We start from the raw sequence: 24,901 nt of genomic DNA on the forward strand, positions 1-24,901 counted from the left end.
AGTGATGATGAGCATTTTTTCATGTGTCTTTTGGCTGCATAAATGTCTTCTTTTGAGAAGTGTCTGTTCATATCCTTTGCTCACTTGTTGATGGAGTTGTTTGTTTTTTTCTTGTAAATTTGTTTGAATTCTTTGTAGATTCTGGATATTAGCCCTTTGTCAGATAAGTAGATTGCAAAAATTTTCTCCCATTCTGTAGGTTGCCTGTTCACTCTGATGGTAGTTTCTTTTGCTGTGCAGAAGCTCTTTAGTTGAATTAGATCCCATTTGTCAATTTTGGCTTTTGTTGCCATTGCTTTTGGTGTTTTAGACATGGAGTCCTTGCCCATGCCTATATCATTAAAAAGTCAGGAAGCAATAGGTGCTGGAGAGGATGTGGAGAAATAGGAATACCTTTACACTGTTGGTGGGACTGTAAACTAGTTCAACCATTGTGGAAGATAGTGTGGCGATTCCTCAGGGATCTAGAACTAGAAATATCATTTAACCCAGCCATCCCATTACTGGGTATATACCCAAAGGATTATAAATCATGCTGCTATAAAGACACATGCACACATATGTTTATTGAGGCACTATTCACAATAGCAAAGACTTGGAACCAACCCAAATGTCCAACAATCATAGACTGGATTAAGAAAATGTGGCACATATACACCATGGAATACTGTGCAGCTATAAAAAATGATGAGTTCATGTCTTTTGTAGGGACATGGATGAAGCTGGAAACCATCATTCTCAGCAAACTATCACAAGGACAAAAAACCAAACACTGCATGTTCTCACTCATAAGTGGGAATTGAACAATGAGAACACTTGGACACAGGAAGGGGAACATCACATACTGGGGCCTGTTGTGGGGTGGGGGGAGGGGGGAGGGATAGCATTGAGAGATATACCTAATGTAAATGATGAGTTAATGGGTGCAGCACACCAACATGGCACATGTATACATATGTAACAAACCTGCACTTTGTGCACATGTACCCTAGAACTTAAAGTATAATAAAAAAAAAAGAAAAAAAAGAAAAAAAAAGAATTAGTGTAAAACATGCTTTTAAAAATGTTAAAAAAATTCCTAGAAACATACAACCTATCACAATGGAATTAAGAGGAAATAGATTATCTAAATAAACTAATAACAGGTAAGGAGATCAAATCAGTAATAATAATTAACAAAAATAATAAATCTTTCATCAGAGAAAAGCTGAAGACCAGATGTCTTCACTGCTGAATTCTACCAAATAAATAGTGAAAAACTTATACCAATACTTCTTAAATTCTTCACAAAAAAATGAAGAGTAGGGAACACTTCCAAACTCACCTTTATGAGGCCAGCATTATCCTAATACCAAAGCCAGATGAGAACCTTACAAGAAATAAAAATTACAGGCCAATATCCTTGATGAACATATGTGAAAACATCTTCATCAAAATACTAGTTACCTGAATTCAATAGCACATTAAAAAGATCAGTTACCATGATGAAGTGGGATTCATGCCTTGGATGCAAGGATGGTTCAACACATGCAAATCAATAAATCTAATTCACCATATTAACAAAATGAAAGACAAAAACCATAACATTGTATCAATAGATGCAGAAAAAATTTGACAAAATTCATTATCCTTTCATCATCAAAGCTCTCAACAAATTAGGTATGAAAGGAATGTACTTCAACACAGTAAAGGCCATGTGTGACAAGCCCACATCTAATATCATACTTAATGATGAAAAGCTGAAAGGTTTTCCCTTAAAATCCAGAACAAGATAAATATGTGCACTCTCACCACATCTATACAACATAGTACTGGAAGTGCTAACAAGAACAATTAGGAAAAAGAAATAAAAGGCATCTAAATAGAAAAGGAAGAAGTGAAATTGTCTCTGCTGATGACATAAGCTTATATATAGAAAACTCTAAAGACTCAAAAAAACTGTCAGACTTAATAAAGGAATTTAGAAAATTTGCAAGATACAAAACAACACTCAGAAATCAGTAGTATTTTGTTCACTAACAATGAACTACACAAAACAGAAATTAAGAAAACAATCCCATTTACAGTAGTATAAAAATATAAAATACCTAGGAGTAAATTTAACGAAAGAGATGAAAGATCTGTACAATGAAAAATATACAACATTGATAAAGGAAATTGTAGATGACATACAAAAAATGGAAAGATATCCTGCATTCATGGATTGGAAGAGTTAATGTTGTTTAGATACCATACTACTTAAAATGATATACAAATTCTATGAAGTCTCTATCAAATTCCAATGATATTTTTCACAGAAATAGAAAACAGAATCCTAAAATGTATATGGAACCATAAAACACTCTGAATATCCAAACTATCTTGAGCATAAAAGCAAAGATGGAGGCATCACACTACCTGATTTCAAAACATATTACAAAGCTATAATAACCAAAACAGCAAGGCACAAGCATAAACAGATACATTGGCCAATGGAACAGAATAAAAAGCCAGAAATAAACTCACAGATCTATGGTCAATTGATTTCAACAAAAGTGCCAGGAACATATTATGAGAAAATGACAGTCTCTTCCATATATGGTGTTCAGAGAACTGGATATCCACATGTGGAAGAATGAAACCAGAACCTTATCTCACACCATATGCAAAAATCAACTCAAAATGGATTAAGGACTTAAATGTAAGATCTGAAACTATAAAACTACTAAAAGAAAATATAGGGAAAAGCTCCACGACTTTTATTTGGTTAATGATTTCTCGAATATGACCCAAAAGCACAGGTGACAGAAGAAACAATATCTTTGTGAGGTTTGCACGTTTGCTCTGTGTCTGCATGGGTTTTTCTAAGCACTCTGGTTTCCTCCCCACAAAGACGTACAGATAAGGTTAATTGCTGTGTCCAAATGGTCCCAGGCTGAGTGGCTGTGGGTGTGTGTGAGCTGTCCTGCAGTGGGATGGCATCCTGTCCAGGGCTGTTGCCCAGCTTGAGCCCCGAGCTTCCAGCACAGACTCCAGTCTCCCCAACCCTGAATGAAATAATTGGGCAAATAATTATCTTGTTTTTATTAATCTTTCTTAAATGTATGCATAGCTCATATTTATTTCAATGTTTAATATTTGAAGTGTTTTGGTCTTTATTTAGAAGTTTGGTGATATTTTGTGACCAAAAATATGCTGTCGGAATCTGACTCTTATTTATAGCTATTAGCCTATGGGAAAATTGGTTTCTTTATACATCTTTTCACTCCAAGTTTCAGTTTCTAAGGACCAATCAATGATGTTAAGTGAGTAAGTACTGTATTGTATATTTCAAAACTGCTAAAAGAGTAGATTTTAAATATTTTCACTACAAAAATGTTAAGGATGTGATGTTACTGATATGCCAAGTAGCTTGATTTAATTATTCCACAATGTAAACATGTATTGAAACATAACATTGTACATTAATTATATATGATTATTATTTGTCAATTTTTAGAAAGGACCCAGAAGGTGGTGGTTATAGATTGAGGTTCTATGCCTGGACAAGGACAGAGTCAGAGGGGACGCACAGGATGCTGGCTTCCAACCTCTTCATCCTATTTATGTTTCTATTATATGATATCTAAAGGTTCCTCCTGGGCTACAGCTTACAGCTTTTGTTTTAAGATTCTAAAACCTGTTTGATTTAAAATTGACAATATCTAAACTTATTCCTTACCCTCCTTAGACTAAGGAGCCCTCAGGAGAAGACACACAGGAATTTTAGAACTCCATCCACTGGGATCAACACACCCATATCTCTTCTCTTTTTCATCCATTTTAAAATGAGACCTGAGGAGCTTACAGGTAAGGTGGAGCTAAGAGCAGCATCTCAGCCTCTAAATGGGACTTCACACAAATACGTTTCAGAACAAACAGGTTTTACAAAATTCATAGCTTAAGCCCTTATGCATTTTATTATTTGCCCTTTCCCTGCCCCTACTAAGTCTTGCTTAAAAATCATAAGTCAGCAAAGCTAGTAAGATATATTTGCCTTTATAAAACAAAATATTCCTGTCTTATGAAAAATTATAAACTTTTCAGTTTGCTGTTACAGTATGTATTGGTCCGTTCTTGCACTGCTATAAAGAAATATCGGAGAATGGGTAATTTATAAAGAAAAGAGGCTTAACCGGCTCACAGTTCTGTAGTCTACATAGGAAGCATGGCAGCTTCTGCTTCGAGGGAAGTTTCGGGAAACTTCCAATCATGGTGGAAGGCAGAAGGTGAGTGAGACACCTTACATGGTAGGAGCAGGAGCAAGAGAGAGAGAGAGTGGGGAGGTGCCACACAGTTTTAAATGACCAGATATCAGGAGAACCCACTCACTGTCAGAAGCACAGCACCAAGGGAGATTTTGCTAACCCATTCATGAGAATCTACCCCATGATCTAATCCCACCAGGCCCCACCTCCAACACTGGGGAATACATTTCCACACGAGGTTTGGGTGGGAACACAGATCCAAACCAAATCAGTGTGTGATAGCTTTTGTAACAGAAGCATAATCTGAGGCTCAGGCAGTCGGCTGACTTCTTGGGTTCCACTTCATTCTCCTGAATGTCATGTATTTATCCCAATGATTGTGGTATGAATGGCTTAGTGGGTCAAAATATTTTGTCACCAAGAATAACACATGTGCTTCTACATGTTCTCAAGCTGCCAGAATGGGTGGTCAAGTCTGCATTTAGTTAAGAATTACTAGTGATATGGTTTGGTTGTACCCCTGCCCAAATCTCATCTTGAATTGTAGCTCCCATAATTCCCACGTGTCATGGGAGGGACCTGGTGGGAGGTAATTGAATCATGGGGGTGGGTTTTTTTCCATGCTGTTCTCGTGATAGTGAATAAGATTCACGAGATCTGATGGTTTTATAAAGGGCAGTTTCCCTGCACACATGCTCTTCCCTGTCGCCATCTAAGACATGCCTTTGCTCCTCCCTTTGCCTTCTGACATGATTGTGAGGCCTCCCCAGTCATGTAGAACTGTGAGTTCATTAAACCTCTTTTTCTTTATAAATTACCCAGTCTCAGGTTTTTCTTTATAGTAGTATGAAAATGGACTAATACAACTAGAGACCCTATCCTGTCCTCAGAGTAGGAGACATTCCATCTTATGACCTGAATTCATCCTTAAACCAAAGCTAGAATGGCCAATCTTCATCACATTCAATGGCAGATGGGCTAGGAAGTGTGTTATGAAGTTCAGTGGCTCTATTTTTCTAAAAACCCACTTAATTCAAATACGCTAATAGACAAATGTCATTTCATGCACTATTTCCCTCTTTGTCAAGACAGATACATGCCCAGATCTCTACTTGGTTGCCAAATTAACCCCAAACCAAAGAAACATGTTGTAAGAAAGCCACATGCACACATTTTAAAAGGAATTCACAGTGAAAGCACGAACTGTTAAAACATTTTGATATATTTTTCTAATAGCTATTTACCTATCCCATCTATCTGTATCTCTGTAATCTATCTATATTTCAGCCCCTCTATCACTGCAATAATTCATCTATATATCTACAGTCAGATGTTATTTAATGATGGGGATACATTCTGAGAGATGTGTCATTAGGTGATTTTGTCATTGTGTTTACATTGTAGGGTGCACTTACAGAAACCTAGATTATACAGGCTACTACACACCTAGGCTATATGGTATAGCCTGTTGGTCCTACGCTACAAACCTGTACAGCATGTGACTGTGCTGAATACTTACGCAACTGTAACACAATAATATTTGTGTATCTAAATACACAAAAGCAAGTATCTATGTATCTAAGCACATCTAAACTTAGAAAAGTGAAAGTAAAAATAGGGTATAAAAGTTAAAAAATGACACACCTGTGCAGGAAACTCACTATGTATAGAGCCTTCAGGACTGGAAGTTGTTCTGGGTGAAGGCATGAGTGAGGAGTGAGTGAATGTGAAGGTCCAGGACATTACTGTTCCCTTTTATATGATTGGCAATGCAGTAGGTTTGTCTGTGTCAGCATCACCACAAACACGTGAGTCATATCTTTCACTGTGAGGTTATGATGGTTGATGTCACCAGGCAGTAGGGATGTTCAGCTCCATTACAATCTAATGGGACCACCATGGCATATGTGGTCTGTCCTTGACCAAAATATTATTATGCAGAACATTGTCTGTCTGTCTGTCTGTCTGTCTATCTATCTATCCATCCATCCACTTCATCTATCATCTCTCTATCTATCCACCCATATGCATCTACCTGTCTTTCCACTTCTCTAGCAACACACACATCTTTTACTAGGTTTGTCTCCCTTTACCAAAGATGGGCAGAAATCTGAAAATCAAGCTTACTGTCCCTGTTCTTGCAATGGGATCACAAACACCCTTCCACAAACATGAACATCCTTTGTGAGAGGCTGTACAGCTAATACTAATTAATATAGAAAACCTAATTCTAACCCTTCATGAAAAGCAATGTTTGCTAGACTTTTCCTTCCATTTAAGGACCAGTAAAGGGAATTTCAGGTTGTACTGTCTGCCCACCATACACACATTCACACAGACCACACATACCACAGCCACACACATTCACACAGACCACACACACTATAGCCACACACATTCACACAGATGCACACACACTGTGGGAAGTACAGTGCTCAATTAAAAAAAATTCCTTTGCTGACAGAAGGTTTGCTATTTCTACACATCTGTCTTAAGAATAGAAAAAGGAAATTCACCAACTCATTACCTGTGGGCCTTTCCACAGTGATTAAATAGCACAATTAGCCAAGCATACGTTTTTCTACTCGAAAAGCTACGGAAACATCAACTTTTATAGTTACATCTTTGAAATTATTTAATTAACCAAGCTCACAAGCTAGTTAGCATTTATTTAGCATAGGTGCTGGTCTAACCCTCTCATTTTATTACTGAAGAAAAAGAGGCCCACAGAGTTTAAATGGCATTTCTAGAAACATGTGAGACTTGGACGAGAAGTCAGTCTTTATTTCCAGTCTAATTCTGTTAGCATTTAAAACTAAAAATAGAATTTCTTTTACTAATGACTGTTTCATGAGAAGTAACCATGCCACCTTGCCCTAGATAGAACTATTCTTAGTAATAAATTCACTGTTCTGATACCTGACTTCTCATTTTCTCTTGATCTTTAACTTGTTTATTCCAAATGCTAAATCTACCAGAAGACAGTACACACACTTGCTAATGTCACAGTCAAGAGCTTTGGAGTAACCAGTGGCCTGTAGGAACTGGCAAAAGTGCACGGGGTTCATCAAATTTTCCCATCTCAGACAACAGTCACACACCTTAATTTTTCCGTTCCGGCTTTGTACCTTGAGATGCGAGCCATGGACAGAGGCACGGACAAGGTGTCCAGCCAGCGCTTCTCATACCTTGGGTCCTTAGCTATGGGCGAGGAAGGTGACGATGGAGCCTGTACAGAAGAAAGGAGAATGAAGCGTCACAGAGGCAGAGGAGGCTGCATGCAGGGAGAGGCAGCTGCAGGCACCTGGAACACAGAACTCAAGTCCAACACATTTCAACTGATAAAAAGCAAGTGAGATCGTTTCTGAAAGATCTGGAAAGAAAGAAGTGCTCTTCTACCTGGATTTAAGACGTTTTCTCCCTCTATTTTCTAACTGCAAATTGCATGAAAGAGAGGAAGCTGAAGGGAAGGAGAAGGAGAAGAGGGGCCTAAATTTGGAGGGAAAGTTGTAGACACAGCACTGGGCTCAGTGCATGGAGACCACGAGAAAGATGCAAAACCAAAACAACCTGAAATGTCCACTCAGTGAGTTTAGGTTGAGAGACACATGGTAGAATGGCTGATGACATTCCAACGGGCGTCCAGGTCATGGGTCTACCTTATTATCGGTAGCAACGACTCTGTGCTGTGGTCAGAGCTGGGCCCAGATGGCAAAGTGGGGAGGCCTCGTTGGGTCTGCGGCTCTCAAGAGGAAGCCCGCCTGGGAAGGTGAAGGAGCCATGCAACCACCACAGCACCAGGCAACAGCCCCACGAGCGTCCAACAACAAAAGGGTCAGAACACACAACAGCCCCACAAGCGTCCAACAACAAAAGGGTCGGAACACACAACAGCCCCGCGAGCGTCCAACAACGACAGGGTCGGAACACGCAACAGCCCCGCGGGTGTCCAACAACGAAAGGGTCAGAGGTGGGTTCTGGGCCACAGGATACACCCATATCCCATTCCACGTTCTCAAAGAGGAGCCTGAGCTGCCTGAGCCATCTTGATCTCAGAGCCAGGCTCGCTATGAATGAACCAGGTGCTGCTGCCCCAGAGACCGGCAAGAACGCGCCTCACAGATGTGCCCCACACTAACAGGTGTGCCCCACACTCATGGGTGTGCCTCACACTCACAGGTTTAACCCACGCTCACAGGCAAGCCCCACACTCACAAGACATTTGTTGTTTTAATTTGCTTCAGTGTCCAAGGGAAACACCAGCCCTGAGCTCCCGGCTCTGCGGACCATAGGGTCCAGGGACTGTTGCACCTGGAATCTGAGCATCTGTCTGCAAGAAGAATTTCTGTAAGCAGGAGCGCCGTGAGAAAACAGACCTGGGCTCTCCAGAGGCTCAGAAGGGTGGCATGAAGTGTCTTTCATACTTGCTTGTTCATAAGTATTAAGCGGCTGGATGTTCACTATGTATTAGAATGTTATTTGAGACTTCATTCCTTATAAGTGTATACCTTATACATTGGTTAATCCACCAGTTAAAGAGCCAACCCTGTCCACCTCAAGTCTCCTCTGCAGTCAGCTTTACCTGCCCAAAAATAATGTCCCTAACAGTTCTGTGCTGCTGAACTGGCTCTGGTTGGTTTGCAGTGAGAGGAGACGGGGGGCCATTCCCCAGGGCTTCTGGTGAGATCCCTGGAACCTTGGAGGCTTCACTTCCATGTGGATGAGGTTTCCATACGACTCTCTACACAATGCTCATGCTTAACAGAAAGAGTGTGTGATTTATTTTTCATCTTTGCTAATATATAAGCCCCTTTCTCATTCTCCTCCACCTCAAATCATCTTTGCATCCCTGCCCTAGGATTTTAGATGAAAGGCCTCTCACTCAATGCAGGTGGGATTGGGGAATGGACGCTGAGGGAGGGTTGGAGCGTCATACAGAAGAGGCGGCATCGCCATCTACAGATGTGTTAGAAGGCAGAAAAAAAACTCACACAGGCAGAGGTTGGGTTTGGGTTATCATCCTAACATTGTTTCTCTATACTTGTTAATTCCATGGCCAACAGCTCAATAGCAAAAGTGGCAATATTGGAACATTTGAACTCTGAGCTGAATTTTACAGATATTCATTCATTGTTACCCTTTTCTGTTGGGCTCTAACTTCTGGTAAGAGATTCGCCTTTGGTGCATGCACGAGAATGGCACTGAAATACCTTCAGATCACCTGATACGTATTTCATATTAGCTTTGCTGAAATACCATTTGTCTACATAGACCACTGCAACCTGTGTAGGAATTCACTGTAAATGACCGCGTACTGCGGCAGGGTTTTAGTTGTCCCTATTCATTTAATTGTGCCATAGGAGTTCATCCTAGTAATGGTGCTGTGTGTTTAGCCACATACTCTGTACCCCTTGTTGCTGATTCAAAGGTTTGCTACAGTGTGCTATCTGTTTTCAGAATTACTAGAATTATACTGCAAAACCACCACTTAAAATTGCATAGAGGATTCTACTATACAATACACAATATTTAAATAAACAAAATAGTATGCATCCTTTCATAAAATCAGTTGAAGATTACTTTTCAAAAGTGTAGGATCAAAAGCAATTCCCCACTGAGAAAACCCATTTTTTTCTTTATAAAATCAGGCTGCATGCAAAGCTTGTCGGTGCAGCTTTGCTCCAGACTGTGGACTTTCATAGGATGCTTTTCACTCGGAGGCCACTGGTAAACCCTGAATTTCATGTCCCACTGAATGTACTTTCCTCTGGAAAAGTATTTTGCACAATCTGGAGAAAATATTTTCTATAACCTAGCAGCTAGGGGAGAAGTTAGGTCTCTGTGAGCTAATGCTTAGCTCAGCGGGGTCAAATGCTCCCATCTACTGAGGGCTAAGGAGAAGGAACATGCCAGTGTTACCCCTCTGCAGCTCATTCCTCTCCAGCTGCCCGAGCACACCCAGCTCTTTGCTCTCTGCAGTCACAAGCTGGAACTGACATTGGAGGAAATGCCTCCAGCATCCTCGCCTTAGGAGAAGAGTATGTTGGAGGGTGCCCGGAAAGGCCTTCTGGTCCTATGCCCGCCTTCCACACAGGCATCTCCAAAGTCAGCTCAAGGTAGGCGCTGCTCATTTGAGCAAACCCCACTCTGAGGGAGTTCATGTCCTGCAGAAAGCAGACCCTCGTGATTCTCATCGTGGTCCCAAATCTTACATCAACTCAATAGCTTGCAGATATAATGAGGCATGTTCCTACCAGCTGATCAAAAACCCTATAGCTTGTACCTGTCAGCTTTTTGTAATCTTGCTGCTTCCAACAGGAATGCAGAGCTCAGCATTTCCAGGGTTGCAAAAGCATCTGCATCTATCCATGGCAGTGGAAACCAATTTTAGATGAGGAACAAAACAGAACATGTTTTCCTCTATTTAATTTATGAGGCAGTCAAAAGTTGCCAAAGAACTGACCCCCAAAACCATCCTGTAGCATTTATATGTGACTGACCAACCAACTCACAGGGCATTTACTATGAGATGCCACAGTTATTATAAGATTGTCAATCAAAAAAATTAGAGAAAAACATCTCCCAATACACTGAATGTATACAAGAATTAGAAGAACGGAAGATGGCCGAATAGGAACAGCTCTGGTCTACAGCTACCAGCGTGAGTGACACAGAAGATGGGTGATTTCTGCATTTCCATCTGAGGTACCGGGTTCATCTCACTAGGGAGTGCCAGACAGTGGGCGCAGGACAGTGGGTGCAGCGCACCGTGCGCCAGAAGAAGCAGGGCGAGGCATTGCCTCACTCAGGAAGCGCAAGGGGTCAGGGAGTTCCCTTTCCTGCTCAAGAAAAGGGGTGACAGACTGCACCTGGAAAATCAGGTCACTCTCACCCAAATACTGCGCTTTTCTGACGGGCTTAGGAAATGGCGCACCAGGAGATTATATCCCGCACCTGGCTCGGAGGGTCCTACGCCCACAGAGCCTCGCTCATTGCCAGCACAGCAGTCTGAGATCAAACTGCAAGGCGGCAGCGAGGCTGGGGGAGGGGCGCCCACCATTGCCCAGGCTCGCTTAGGTAAACAAAGCAGCCAGGAAGCTCGAACTAGGTGGAGCCCACCACAGCTCAAGGAGGCCTGCCTGCCTCTGTAGGCTCCACCTCTGGGGGCAGGGCACAGACAAACAAAAAGACAGCAGTAACCTCTGCAGACTTAAATGTCCCTGACAGCTTTGAGGAGAGCAGTGGTTCTCCCAACACGCAGCTGGAGATCTGAGAACGGGCAGACTGCCTCCTCAAGTGGGTCCCTGACCCCTGACCCCTGAGCAGCCTAACTGGGAGGCACCCCCCAGTAGGGACAGACTGACACCTCACACGGCCAGGTACTACTCTGAGACAAAACTTCCAGAGGAACGATCAGAGAGCAGCATTCGCAGATCACGAAAATCCGCGGTTCTGCAGACAACGCTGCTGATACCCAGGCAAACAGCATCTGGAATGGACCTCTAGCAAACTCCAACAGACCTGCAGCTGAGGGCCCTGTCTGTTAGAAGGAAAACGAACAAACAGAAAGGACATCCACACCAAAAACCCAGCTGTACAACACCATCATCAAAGACCAAAAGTAGTTAAAACCATAAAGATGGGGAAAAAACAGAGCAGAAAAACCGGAAACTCTAAAAAGCAGAGCGCCTCTCCTCCTCCAAAGGAATGCAGTTCCTCACCAGCAACGGAACAAAGCTGGATGGAGAATGACTTCGACGAGTTGAGAGAAGAAGGCTTCAGACGATCAAACTACTTCGAGCTACAGGAGGAAATTCAAACCAAAGGCAAAGAAGTTGAAAACTTTGAAAAAACTTTAGACGAATGTATAACTAGAATAACCAATACAGAGAAGTGCTTAAAGGAGCTGATGGAGCTGAAAGCCAAGGCTCGAGAACTACATGAAGAATGCAGAAGCCTCAGGAGCCGATGTGACCAACTGGAAGAAAGGGTATCAGTGATGGAAGATGAAATGAATTAAATGAAGTGAGAAGGGAAGATTAGAGAAAAAAGAATAAAAAGAAACTAACAAAGCCTCCAAGAAATATGGGACTATGTGAAAAGACCAAATCTGCATCTGATTGGTGTACCTGAAAGTGACGGGGAGAATGGAACCAAGTTGGAAAACACTCTGCAGGATATTATCCAGGGGAACTTCGCCAATCTAGCAAGGCAGGCCAACATTCAGATTCAGGAAATACAGAGAACACCACAAAGATACTCCTCGAGAAGAGCAACTCCAAGACACATAATTGTCAGATTCACCCAAGTTGAAATGAAGAAAAAATGTTAAGGGCAGACAGAGAGAAAGGTCGGGTTACCCACAAAGGGAAGCCCATCAGACTAACAGCTGATCTCTCGGCAGAAACTCTACAAGCCAGAAGAGAGTGGGGGCCAATATTCAACATTCTTAAAGAAAAGAATTTTCAACCCAGAATTTCATATCCAGACAAACTAAGCTTCATTAGTGAAGGAGAAATAAAATACTTTACAGACAAGCAAATGCTGAGAGATTTTGTCACCACCAGGCCTGCCCTAAAAGAGCTCCTGAAGGAAGCACTAAACATAGAAAGGCACAACTGGTACCAGCTGCTGCAAAATCATGCCAAAATGTAAAGACAATTGAGACTAGGAAGACACTGCATCAACTAATGAGCAAAACAACCAGCTAACATCATAATGACAGGATCAAATTCACACATAACAATATTAACTTTAAATGTAAATGGACTAAATGCTCCAATTAAAAAACACAGACTGGCAAATTGGATAAAGAGTCAAGACCCATCAGTGTGCTGTATTCAGGAAACCCATCTCACATGCAGAGACACACATAGGCTCAAAATAAAAGGATGGAAGAAGATCCACCAAGCAAATGGAAAACAAAAAAAGGCAGGGGTTGCAATCCTAGTCTCTGATAAAACAGACTTTAAACCAACAAAGATCAAAAGAGACAAAGAAGGCCATTACATAATGGTAAAGGGATCAATTCAACAAGAAGAGCTAACTATCCTAAATATATATGCACCCAATACAGGAGCACCCAGATTCATAAAGCAAGTCCTGAGTGACCTACAAAGAGACTTAGACTCCCACACAATAATAATGGGAGACTTTAACACCCCACTGTCAACATCTGACAGATCAATGAGACAGAAAGTTAACAAGGATACCCAGGAATTCAACTCAGCTCTGCACCAAGCAGACCTAATAGACATCTACAGAACTCTCCACCCCAAATCAAGAGAATATACATTTTTTTCAGTACCACACCACACCTATTCCAAAATTGACCACATAGTTGGAAGTAAAGCTCTCCTCAGCAAATGTAAAAGAACAGAAATTATATCAAACTGGCTCTCAGACCACAGTGCAATCAAACTAGAACTCAGGATTAAGAAACTCACTCAAAACCGCTCAACTACATGGAAACTGAACAACCTGCTCCTGAATGACTACTGGGTACATAACAAAATGAAGGCAAAAATAAAGATGTTCTTTGAAACCAACGAGAACAAAGACACAACATACCAGAATCTCTGGGACACATTCAAAGCAGTGTGTAGAGGGAAATTTAAAGCACTAAATGCCCAAAAGAGAAAGCAGGAAAGATCCAAAATTGACACCCTAACATCACAATTAAAAGAACTAGAAAAGCAAGAGCAAACACATTCAAAAGCTAGCAGAAGGCAAGAAATAACTAAAATCAGAGCAGAACTGAAGGAAATAGAGACAAAAAAAAAAACACCCTTCAAAAAATTAATGAATCCAGGAGCTGGTTTATTGAAAAGATCAACAAAATTGATAGACCACTAGCAAGACTAATAAAGAAAAAAAGACAGAAGAATCAAATAGACACAATAAAAAATGATAAAGGGGATATCACCATCGATCCCACAGAAATACAAACTACCATCAGAGAATACTACAAACACCTCTATGCAAATAAACTAGAAAATCTAGAAGAAATGGATAAATTCCTCGACACATACACTCTCCCAAGACGAAACCAGGAAGAAGTTGAATCTCTGAATAGACCAATAACAGGATCTGAAATTGTGGCAATAATCAATAGCTTACCAACCAAAAAGAGTCCAGGACCAGATGGATTCACAGCCGAATTCTATCAGAGGTACAAGGAGGAACTGCTACCACTCCTTCTAAAACTATTCCAATCAACAGAAAAAGAGGGAATCCTCCCTAACTCATTTTATGAGGCCAGCATCATCCTGATACCAAAGCCTGGCAGAGACACAACCAAAAAAGAGAATTTTAAACCAATATCCTTGATGAACATTGATGCAAAAATCCTCAATAAAATACTGGCAAACCGAATCCAGCAGCACATCAAAAAGCTTATCCACCATGATCAAGTGGGCTTCATCCCTGGGATGCAAGGCTGGTTCAATATACACAAATCAATAAATGTAATCCAGCATATAAACAGAACCAAAGACAAAAACCACATGATTATCTCAATAGATGCAGAAAAGGCCTTTGACAAAATTCAACAACCCTTCATGCTAAAAACTCTCAATAAATTAGGTATTGATGGGATGTATCTCAAAATAATAAGAGCTATCTATGACAAACCCACAGCCAATATCATACTGAATGGGCAAAAACTGGAAGCATTCCCTTTGAAAACTGGCACAAGACAGGGATGCCCTCTCTCACCACTCCTATTCAACATAGTGTTGGAAGTTCTGGCCAGGGCAATTAGGCAGGAGAAGGAAATAAAGGGTATTCAGTTAGGAAAAGAGGAAATCAAATTGTCCCTGTTTGCAGACGACATGATTGTATATCTAGAAAACCCCATTGTCTCAGCCCAAAATCTCCTTAAGCTGATAAACAACTTCAGCAAAGTCTCAGGATACAAAATAAATGTACAAAAATAACAAGCATTCTTATACACCAGTAACAGACAAACAGAGAGCCAAATCATGAGTAAACTCCCATTCACAATTGCTTCAAAGAGAATAAAATACCTAGGAATCCAACTTACAAGGGACGTGAAGGACCTATTCAAGGAGAACTACAAACCACTACTCAATGAAATAAAAGAGGATACAAACAAATGGAAGAACATTCCATGCTCATGGGTAAGAAGAATCAATATCATGAAAATGGCCATACTGCCCAAGGTAATTTACAGATTCAATGCCATCCCCATCAAGCTACCAATGACTTTCTTCACAGAATTGGAAAAAACTACTTTAAAGTTCATATGGAACCAAAAAAGAGCCCGCGTCACCAAGTCAATGCTAAGCAAAAAGAACAAAGCTGGAGGCATCATGCTACCTGACTTCAAACTATACTACAAGGCTACAGTAACCAAAACAGCATGGTACTGGTACCAAAACAGAGCTATAGATCAATGGAACAGAACAGAGTCCTCAGAAATAACGCCGCATATGTGCAACTATCTGATCTTTGACAAACGCCGCATATGTGCAACTATCTGATCTTTGACAAATCTGATCTTTGAAAAACAAGCAATGGGGAAAGGATTCCCTATTTAATAAATGGTGCTGGGAAAACTGGCTAGCCACATGTAGAAAGCTGAAACTGGATCCCTTCCTTACACCTTATACAAAAATTAATTCAAGATGGATTAAAGACTGAAATGTTAGACCTAAAACCATAAAAACCCTAGAAGAAAACCTAGGCATTACCATTCAGGACACAGGCATGGGCAAGGACTTCATGTCTAAAACACCAAAAGCAATGGCAACAAAAGCCAAAATTGACAAATGGGATCTAATTAAACTAAAGAGCTTCTGAACAGTAAAAGAAACTACCATCAGAGTGAACAGGCAACCTACAGAATGGGAGAAAATTTTCGCAACCAACTCATCTGACAAAGGGCTAATATTCAGAATCTACAAAGAACTCCAACAAATTTACAAGAAAAAAACAAACTCCATCAAAAAGTGGGCAAAGGATATGAACAGACACTTCTCAAAAGAAGACATTTATGCAGCCAAAAGACACATGAAAAAATGCTCATCATCACTGGCCATCAGAGGAATGCAAATCAAAACCACAATGAGATATCATCTCACACCAGTTAGAATGGCAATCATTAAAAAGTCAGGAAACAACAGGTGCTGGAGAGGATGTGGAGAAATAGGAACACTTTTACACTGTTGGTGGGACTGTAAACTAGTTCAACCATTGTGGAAGTCAGTGTGGCGATTCCTCAGGGATCTAGAACTAGAAATACCATTTGACCCAGCCATCCCATTACTGGGTATATACCCAAAGGAATATAAATCATGCTGCTATAAAGACACATGCACACGTACGTTTATTGCGGCACTATTCACAATAGCAAAGACTTGGAACCAACCCAAATGTCCAACAATGATAGACTGGATTAAGAAAATGTGGCACATATACACCATGGAACACTATGCAGCCATAAAAAATGATGAGTTCATGTCCTTTGTAGGGACATGGATGAAATTGGAAATCATCATTCTCAGTAAACTATTGCAAGGACAAAAAACCAAACACTGCATGTTCTCACACATAGATGGGAATTGAACAATGAGAACACATGGACACAGGAAGGGGAACATCACATTCTGGGGACTGTTGTGGGGTGGGGTGAGGGGGGAGGGATAACATTAGGAGATATACCTAATGCTAAATGGTGAGTTAATGGGTGCAGCACACCAGCACGGCACATGTATACATATGTAACTAACCTGCACATTGTGCACATGTACCCTAAAACTTAAAGTATAATAATAATAAAAAAAAGAATTAGAAGAATGGATTATAACCAAAAACACAAGCCACACGTGTTTCGAGGGCGAGGGGGAGCCTGTACTGGCGGAGATGTTCACGTGAGCTGCCTGGAGATGGAAGCCATCAGGTTCAGAGACTCAAAGCAAGAATTGGCATCAGGTCACTGGGCAGGTGCTCTTTCTAAAGCATTGTATTCAGATTGTTGCAGTCCCCAAGAAGGAACTTGTGAGGTTATCTTAGAAGTTTTCAAGACAGTCTTCATCACAGACATGCAAGCATGAGCTCCCCCACTCTGCATTCTCCCAGCTCTGGTTCTCTGGGGCTGACAAAAAGTGATTTCGTCCTGAGATCTGCAACACTCACAAGATAAACATTCTGAATGGAGGTAGATCTCTAGAGGGCACTGTGCCTGGATGGATGCATTTTGAAAACTCAAGAAAAATTGAGTACTTTTAACATACTCTTTATAAAGTTACTGGAAATGAATAAAAGTAGATGAAAGCAAAAGCCTCCAAATATTTCAACCACTTACAAGGTTCCCAGTTTAATATAAACTGTGTATCATCCCAGCATTTTTGCCTCTTCAAGGCATATATGTATGGACACAAAGTAGTGTTCAGAGCATACTCTTAAGTCTGTTCTCTGATTATCATAGAAATACAACCACATTCTAGAAAAGATGGGAAATATAAAAAGGTTAAAAAAAACCTTATCACCCATTTTGTATATTTCTCATCGTCTTTTTCTATTTGGTTTTTAAAAGTTAAGATCATACTGCACATAATAATTTTTAAAGACATACAAGAAAATAATATTTTTAGATCACAGATAATAAAAAGTGGAATCTGAAGAGAAATCTTTGCTTTCGGGAGGCTTCTGAGCCTTTCTGCTTTAATAATAATCATTTCTTGAATATAAAAAAGACTCCCAGTGAATGCCTGAAAACTGTGGATAGTACCAAACCGTATAGATATATACTATGCTTTTTTCCTATACACACACACTTATAATAAAGTTTAATTTATAAATTAGGCCCTGTAAGAGATTAACAACTGCTAATACAATAGAGGAATTACATCGCTATTCTGTAAAGAACGTGATGAGAATGTGGTCTCTCTATAGAGATCTTATTTACTGTACTCCTCCTTCTCCTTGTGATGAGGGGATGGAGCAATGTGTGCACAAGGTTTCATCAGCTACTCAGAATGTGCACAATTTAAAACTTATGATTGTTTATTTCTGGAATTTTCCATGTAATATTTCAGAATGTGGTTGATTGTAGGTAACTGAAACTGAGGAAAACGAAACTACAGATAAGAGAGGCATCACCATACACTTGGTGTTTTAATACTTTGTGTTTAAATAAGAGGTTTGAAGCCAACTTTTTAGATGTTGCTGTATTTTCTACAGTGAATGACTGAAAAGCTTTGCACTTTTTTTGTTTGTAACTGAACTATATTGAGACATAAATGGCATACAATAACGTGCAGATTTTAAGTGCACAGTTTGATGAATTTTGTCAAATATATATAGCCCATGCAGCCCAAATCCAAATTATGAAACAGAGTATTTCTACCTCATCCACATAACACCTACTCCCATGATACTTCCTCTGTGCCCGTTTGCAGGCAATCCCTCCAGCCCAAGGTAGTCACTGATCTGGTTTCTGCTGTTATAGACTAGTTTTGCTGCTTTAGAACTCGGTATTAATCGAATGATGCACTATCACTTGTGTGTAAGCCTTTCTTCTCTCAGCATAAAGCCTGGGAGATGCATCCATGTTAATGTGTGTGTCAGCAGATTATTCATTTTTATCCATTCACCTGTTGAAAAAGATCTGAGTTGTTTCTTGCTTGAGGATATTATAAATAACGTTGCTATGCTGTCATGTAAATTTGGATTTTGAATGTTGTATGAAGCTTGCATTCCTGAAATAAACCCCATTTTTTTCATGATACATGATCCTTCTTTTGATTTGTTAATATGTTGTTGAAGAATTTCTGCATCTACATTCATGAAGGCTACTGGTCCATATATATACATATACACACATACACACACACACATATATATATATATTTTTTTTTTGAGACAAGGTCTCACTCTGTTGCACAGACTGGAGTGCAATGGCGTGATCTCGGCTCACTGCAACCCCAGCTTCCTGGGTTCAAACAATTCTCGTGCCCCAGCCTCCTGAGAAGCTGGGATTACAGATACGCACCACCATGCCTGGCTTTTTTTTTTTTTTTTTTTTTTTCTAAGTAGAGATGGGGTTTCATCATGTTGGCCAGGCTGGTCTCAAACTCCTGGCCTCAAGTGACCCTCCCTCCTCTGCCTCCCAAAGTGCTGGGATTACAACTGTGAGCCACTGTGCCCAGCCTGTGTAACATTTGTCACTCTTAATCTCAGTGGAAGGTTTTGGTATCAGTGTTATCCCAGTTTCACAGAGTTATCTGGGATTCATTTCAACCTCCTCTGTTTTCTGAAAGAGTTAGAAAAGTGTACATATTATTTATTCGAAAGAATTCACCAGTTGCAGGATACCTGAGTTTTGTAAAAATCTTTTTAGTCCTAAGCAGGCGATCATGGCCCAGCATTCGATCTATCTTGTTGAATGTTCCATGCTCACTTGAAAAGAAAGTGCATTCTGGAGACTTTGGATCCAGGACTCTGTAAGTGTCAGTGAGGTCCCAGTTGATTCATAAGGTAGTGTAGTTCTTCTACATCTTTACTAATGTTTTTGTCTATCCGTCCTGTCAACACTGAGCATAAAATATTAAAATCTCCCATTTTGATTGTGGATTTCTCTGTATTTTTCCCATCTCTGCCAGTTTTTGGTTTGTATTTGGAAGCTCTGTTATAAGGTACCTACCATATTTACAATTATTATGTTTTCCTGATGAACTCATATGATTTTTAAATCATAATAAAATGTTCCTCTTGGGAACATTGCTTATTTTGAAGACCACTCATCAAATATTAATAGACCAATATTTTTATGGTTATTGTTTATAAAATACATGCTCTCCATTCTTCTAATTCCTACCTGTGGGTATCTTTATATTTAAATTATATTTTCTGTATACACCATACAGTTGGATGTTGCTTTTTTAAAAATCCAGTCTGACAACTTCTACCTTTTAATTAAAATGTTTAGTCCATTTATATTTAATGTGATTCTCATACTGCTGGGCTTAATTACATATTGCTATTGGTGTTTTTGTTCCCCTGGATTTTTTCTGTTCTGTTAAACAAATTCTTCTTTATAAAGGGTAAATCATTTTTTTTTTCATGATCCTCTTTTATCTCCTCATTGACTGTAGGGGTCATAACATTGCATTCTTAATATATCAGTGTTTCTTTAGAGTCAATATTGTATCACTTTAAACTTCATATTGACACATCAATCTTCCTATACCTCACTTCACAAATATAAAAACCTCAAAATAGAACAATTTAACTGACTGTGCCCTTGGTTCTATTTTTGCTGTATCTTTTACTTCTACATACATTATCAAGTCCACTTTACTGTGTCATCATCTTGTCCTTTAAAGTATTATTTATCTGAAAGAAAACTGAGAAAAGAAACAGTTTATATTGGATATTTTATATACATACCCACCTATTTGCCATTCATAGTGCTCTTCACTTCTTCCTATGTATCCAAGTTTCCACGTGGTTTAATGTCCTTCCAGCTTGAAGAGCATGTTTTAGTATTTCTTGTAGTGTAGGTCTACTGGCAACATTTTCTCTCAACTTGAATTTATTTTTTAAAATATGCTTTTTTATCACCTGGCTGCTTCCTAAACCTTCTCTTCTTCCTTGGTTTTCAACAGTTTGACTGTGATATGCCTACATAGTTTTCTTTGTGTCCATCTTGCTTCATGTTCACTCCTATTCTTTGCATTCTTATTCTCATTCTGGGACTCCATGATATGTAACTCAGACCACTGGAGTGTCCCACAAGTCTCTGATTCTCAGTTCATTTACTTTTATTTCTTTTGCCCATTTTTATTAACACATAGTATTTTCACACATTTTTGGGGTGTATGTGATATTTTGATACATGCATATGATGCATAATGATCAAAACAAGGTATTAAAAATCCATCACCTCAAATATTTATCATTTCATTGTGTTGGGAACATTTCAGATATCTTCTAGGTATTTTGAAATATGCATTTCAAATGCATATTCCTCCATAAGCCATACAGCATTTGAAATATGCATTTCAAAATACCTAGAAGAAAATATGTGAAATGTCCCCAACATATTTCTATTAACTGTGTTAACAATAGAACTTATCCCTTCTAATCGTATGTTTGTACCCATTAACCAACTTCTCTTCACCACCCCCCACACCCTTTCCAGCCTCTGATAACCATCCTTCTACTCTCTACTTCATGAAATCAACTTTTTTAGCTCTTACTATATGAGTGATAACATGTGATATTTGTCTTTCTGTGCCTGGGTTATTTCACTTAGTATAATGACCTCCAGTTCCATCCATGTTGCTGCGGATGACAGGATTTTATTATTTTATGGTTGAATAGTATTTCATTGTGTATATATACCATATTTTTCTTATCTATTCATCTAATAATGGACACTTAGGTTAACACCACATCTTACTCCTGTGGATAATGATGCAATAAACATGGGGGTACAGGTATCCCTTTGATATACTGATTTCCTTTCAATAAATACCCACTAGTGGGATTGCTCAATCATATGGTAGCTCTATTTTTAGTTTTCTGAAGAGCTTCCATACTGTTTTCCAGAGTGGTTGTACTAATGTACATTTCTAAAAACAGTGTATAAGACTTCTATTTTCTCCTCATCCTTCCAGAGTCTGTAATTTTTCTAAAATCTTTTTTATAATAACCATTCTAACTGGGGTAAGATAATATTTCATCATGATTTTGATTTCCATTTCCCTGATGATTAGTAATGCTAAGCATTTTTTTTCATGTATCTGTTCATTGGCCATTTGTTGGCCTATAGGCCATATGTCTTCTTTTGAGAATTTTCTATTCAGATACTTTGCCCAGTATTAATAGGATTAATTTGTTTTTCTTATTGTTTTTGCTGTTGAGTCCCTTGTATATTCTGGATATTAGTCTCTTGTCAAATGAATAGTTTGCAAATATTTTTCTCATTACACACACTGTTGCTTCACTCTGTTGATTATTCCTTTGTTGTGCAGAAGCTTTTTAGTTTAATACAGTTCCATTTGTCTATTTTTAAAAAATTTTTGTTGTCAGTGCTTTTGAGGTCTCAGTCATAAAATCTTTTCCTAAACCAGCGCCCTGAAGTGTTTCTACTATGTTTACTTCTAGTGGTTTTATAATTTTGGATCTCATGTTTAATCTTTTAATCCACTTTGAGTTGATTTTTTAATATGGTGAGAAATAGGAGTCCAGTTTCATTTTTCCGCAGATGAATATCCAGCTTTCCCAGAACCATGTACTGAAGCGAGTATCCTTTCACCAATGTATGTTCTTGGTACCTGTGTCAAAAATCAGTTGGCTGCCAATATGTGTATTTATTTCTAGGTTTTCTGTTATATTTTATTGGTCTCTGTGTCTGTTTTTATACCAGTACCATGCTGTTTTCATTACTATAGCTCTGTAGTGTATTTCAAAGTCATTCTGCTCTTTTTGCTTAAGTTCTGTTCTTTTTGCTTAAGATTGCTTTGGCTATTCATGCTCTTTTGTGATTCCATACAAATTAATAAAATTATATCTTCTATTTCTGTAAAGAATTTTATTGGTATTTTTATAGGGATTGCATTAAATCTGTAAAATGCTTTAGGAAATATAGTCATTTTAACTATATTAATTCTTTTGATCCATGAGTATGAGATGTTTTTCCATTAGTTTGTGTTTTCTTCAATTTCTTTCAACAATGTTTTGTAGTTTTTCTTGTAGAGGTCATTTACCTCTTTGATTAAACTTATTCCTAAATATTTTTTCATAGCTATTGTGAAAGGGATTGGTGTCTTGATTTATTTTTCAACTGGTTTGTTATTGGTATTGAGCAATGCTACTGGTTTTTGTGCATTGATTCTTTATCCTGCAACTTTCCTGAAATATTTTATTAGTATTAAGAGTTTTTTGGTGAAGTCTTCAGGTTTTACTATATGTGAGACCATGTCATCTGCAAAGAGGGACAGTTTAACTTCCTATTTTTCAATGTGAATGCCTTTTGTTTCTTTCTCCTCCTTCATTGTTCTGTCTATGACTTCCAGTACTATGCTGAATAGGAGTGATAAAAGTGGGCATCTTTGTCTTATTACAATTTTTAGAGGAAAGCCTTTCAGCTTTTCCCCATTCACTACAATACTAGTCATGGGCCTGTCATATACGACCTTATGTTGAAGTTTACCCCTTCCCTAATTTGAGTACTTTTATTATAAAGCATCGTTGAATTCTATCGAATGCTTTTTCTGCTTCTACTGAGATGGTCATATGGTTTTTGCTGTTTATGATGTTGATGTGATGTGTCACATTTATTGATTTGCATATATTTAACTATCCTTCCATCTCTGGGATGAATCTTGCTTGATGATGGTGTGCTACCTTTTTAATGTGTTGTTGGATTAGGTCTGCTAGTTTTTTTATTGAGGGTTTTTGTGTCTATGTTCATCAGAAATATTGGCCTGTTGTTTCCTTTCTCTGTTGTGTCCTTTTCTGGTTTTTGCATTAGGTAATGCTGGCATTGTAGAATGAGTTAGGAAAAAATCCCTACTCTTCAATTTTTGAAGTAGTTTAAGAAGTATGGATGTTAGTTCTTCTTTGTAAGTTTGAAAGAATTTAGAAGTAAAACCATCCAGTCCTGGGCTTTCTTTGTTGGGAGAGTTTATTATTGATCCAACCTTGTTACTTGTTATTGGTCTATTCAGGTTTTAGACATTTTTTTCATGGTTCAATCTTGGTAGGTTGTATATTTCTAGGAATTTATCTATTTCCTCTGTTTTCCAATTTGTTAACATATAGTGATTAATAATAGTCTCTGATGATTCTTTGTATATCTTTGGAATCTGCTTCAAAATCTTTTTTGTTTCTAATTTTATTTATTTGGATCTTCTATTTTTTGTTAGTCTAGCTAACAGTTTATCAATTTTATCTTACTAAAAAACTTTGTTTTATTAATCTTTGTATTTTTTAGTCTCTATTTAATTCTGCTCTGATCTCTGTATTATTTTTCCCTTCTGCTAATTTTGGCTTTAGTTTGTTCTTGTTTTCCCATTCTTTAGGCTAACCATAAGGTTGTTTACTTGACTTTTTTTTTACGTTTTTCAATGTATGTCCCTTATTTGTTACATACTTTCCACTTAGTCCTGTTTTTGCTATATCCTATAGGTTTTGGTATATTGTGTGTCAGATATACTTTCTACTTAGTATTGTTTTTGCTATATCCTATAGATTTTTGTATATTGTGTTTCAGTTTTCATTTGTTTCAATAATGTTTTTTACCTCCTTCTTAAATTGTTTATTGACCCAATGGTTGTTCAGGGACATGTAGTTTAGTTTTCATGTATTTATATAGGTATAGTTTCTAAGGTTCTTCTTATTTTTTCTAGTTTATTCCATTGTATTCTGAGAAGATATTTGATATAGTTTTCATTCTTATAAATTTGTTCCCACTTTTTTTGTGTGGCCTAACGTATGATCTATCCCAGCAAATGTTCTATGTGCTGATGAGAACAATGTGTATTCTGCAGCAATTAAAAAAAGTTCTGTAAATATCTGTTAGATCCATTTAGTCTAAAGTACAAGTTAAATCCAATGCTTCCCTGTTGATTTTCTGTCTAGATAATCTGTCTAATGCTGAGAAAGCAGTGTTGAAATCCCCAATTATTTTCATATTGGAGTTT

At 38.6% G+C, this 24,901-nt stretch overlaps 1 protein-coding gene across 3 annotated transcripts in view; it reads right to left on the reverse strand.

Moving 5' to 3' along the window:
• Positions 1-24,901, reverse strand: part of SNTG2 (syntrophin gamma 2) — a 417,829-nt gene that overhangs the window by 149,916 nt on the left and 243,012 nt on the right. For all 3 annotated transcript variants that reach the window (XM_024242487.2, XM_063713807.1, XM_054548457.2), the window contains exon 9: positions 7,328-7,455. In XM_024242487.2, the coding sequence (XP_024098255.2) occupies positions 7,328-7,455 (128 nt within the window). The remainder of the gene's footprint in view (positions 1-7,327; positions 7,456-24,901) is intronic.

Source organism: Pongo abelii, chromosome 12 (assembly GCF_028885655.2).
Source record: "Pongo abelii isolate AG06213 chromosome 12, NHGRI_mPonAbe1-v2.0_pri, whole genome shotgun sequence".
Taxonomy (NCBI): Eukaryota; Metazoa; Chordata; class Mammalia; order Primates; family Hominidae; genus Pongo; species Pongo abelii.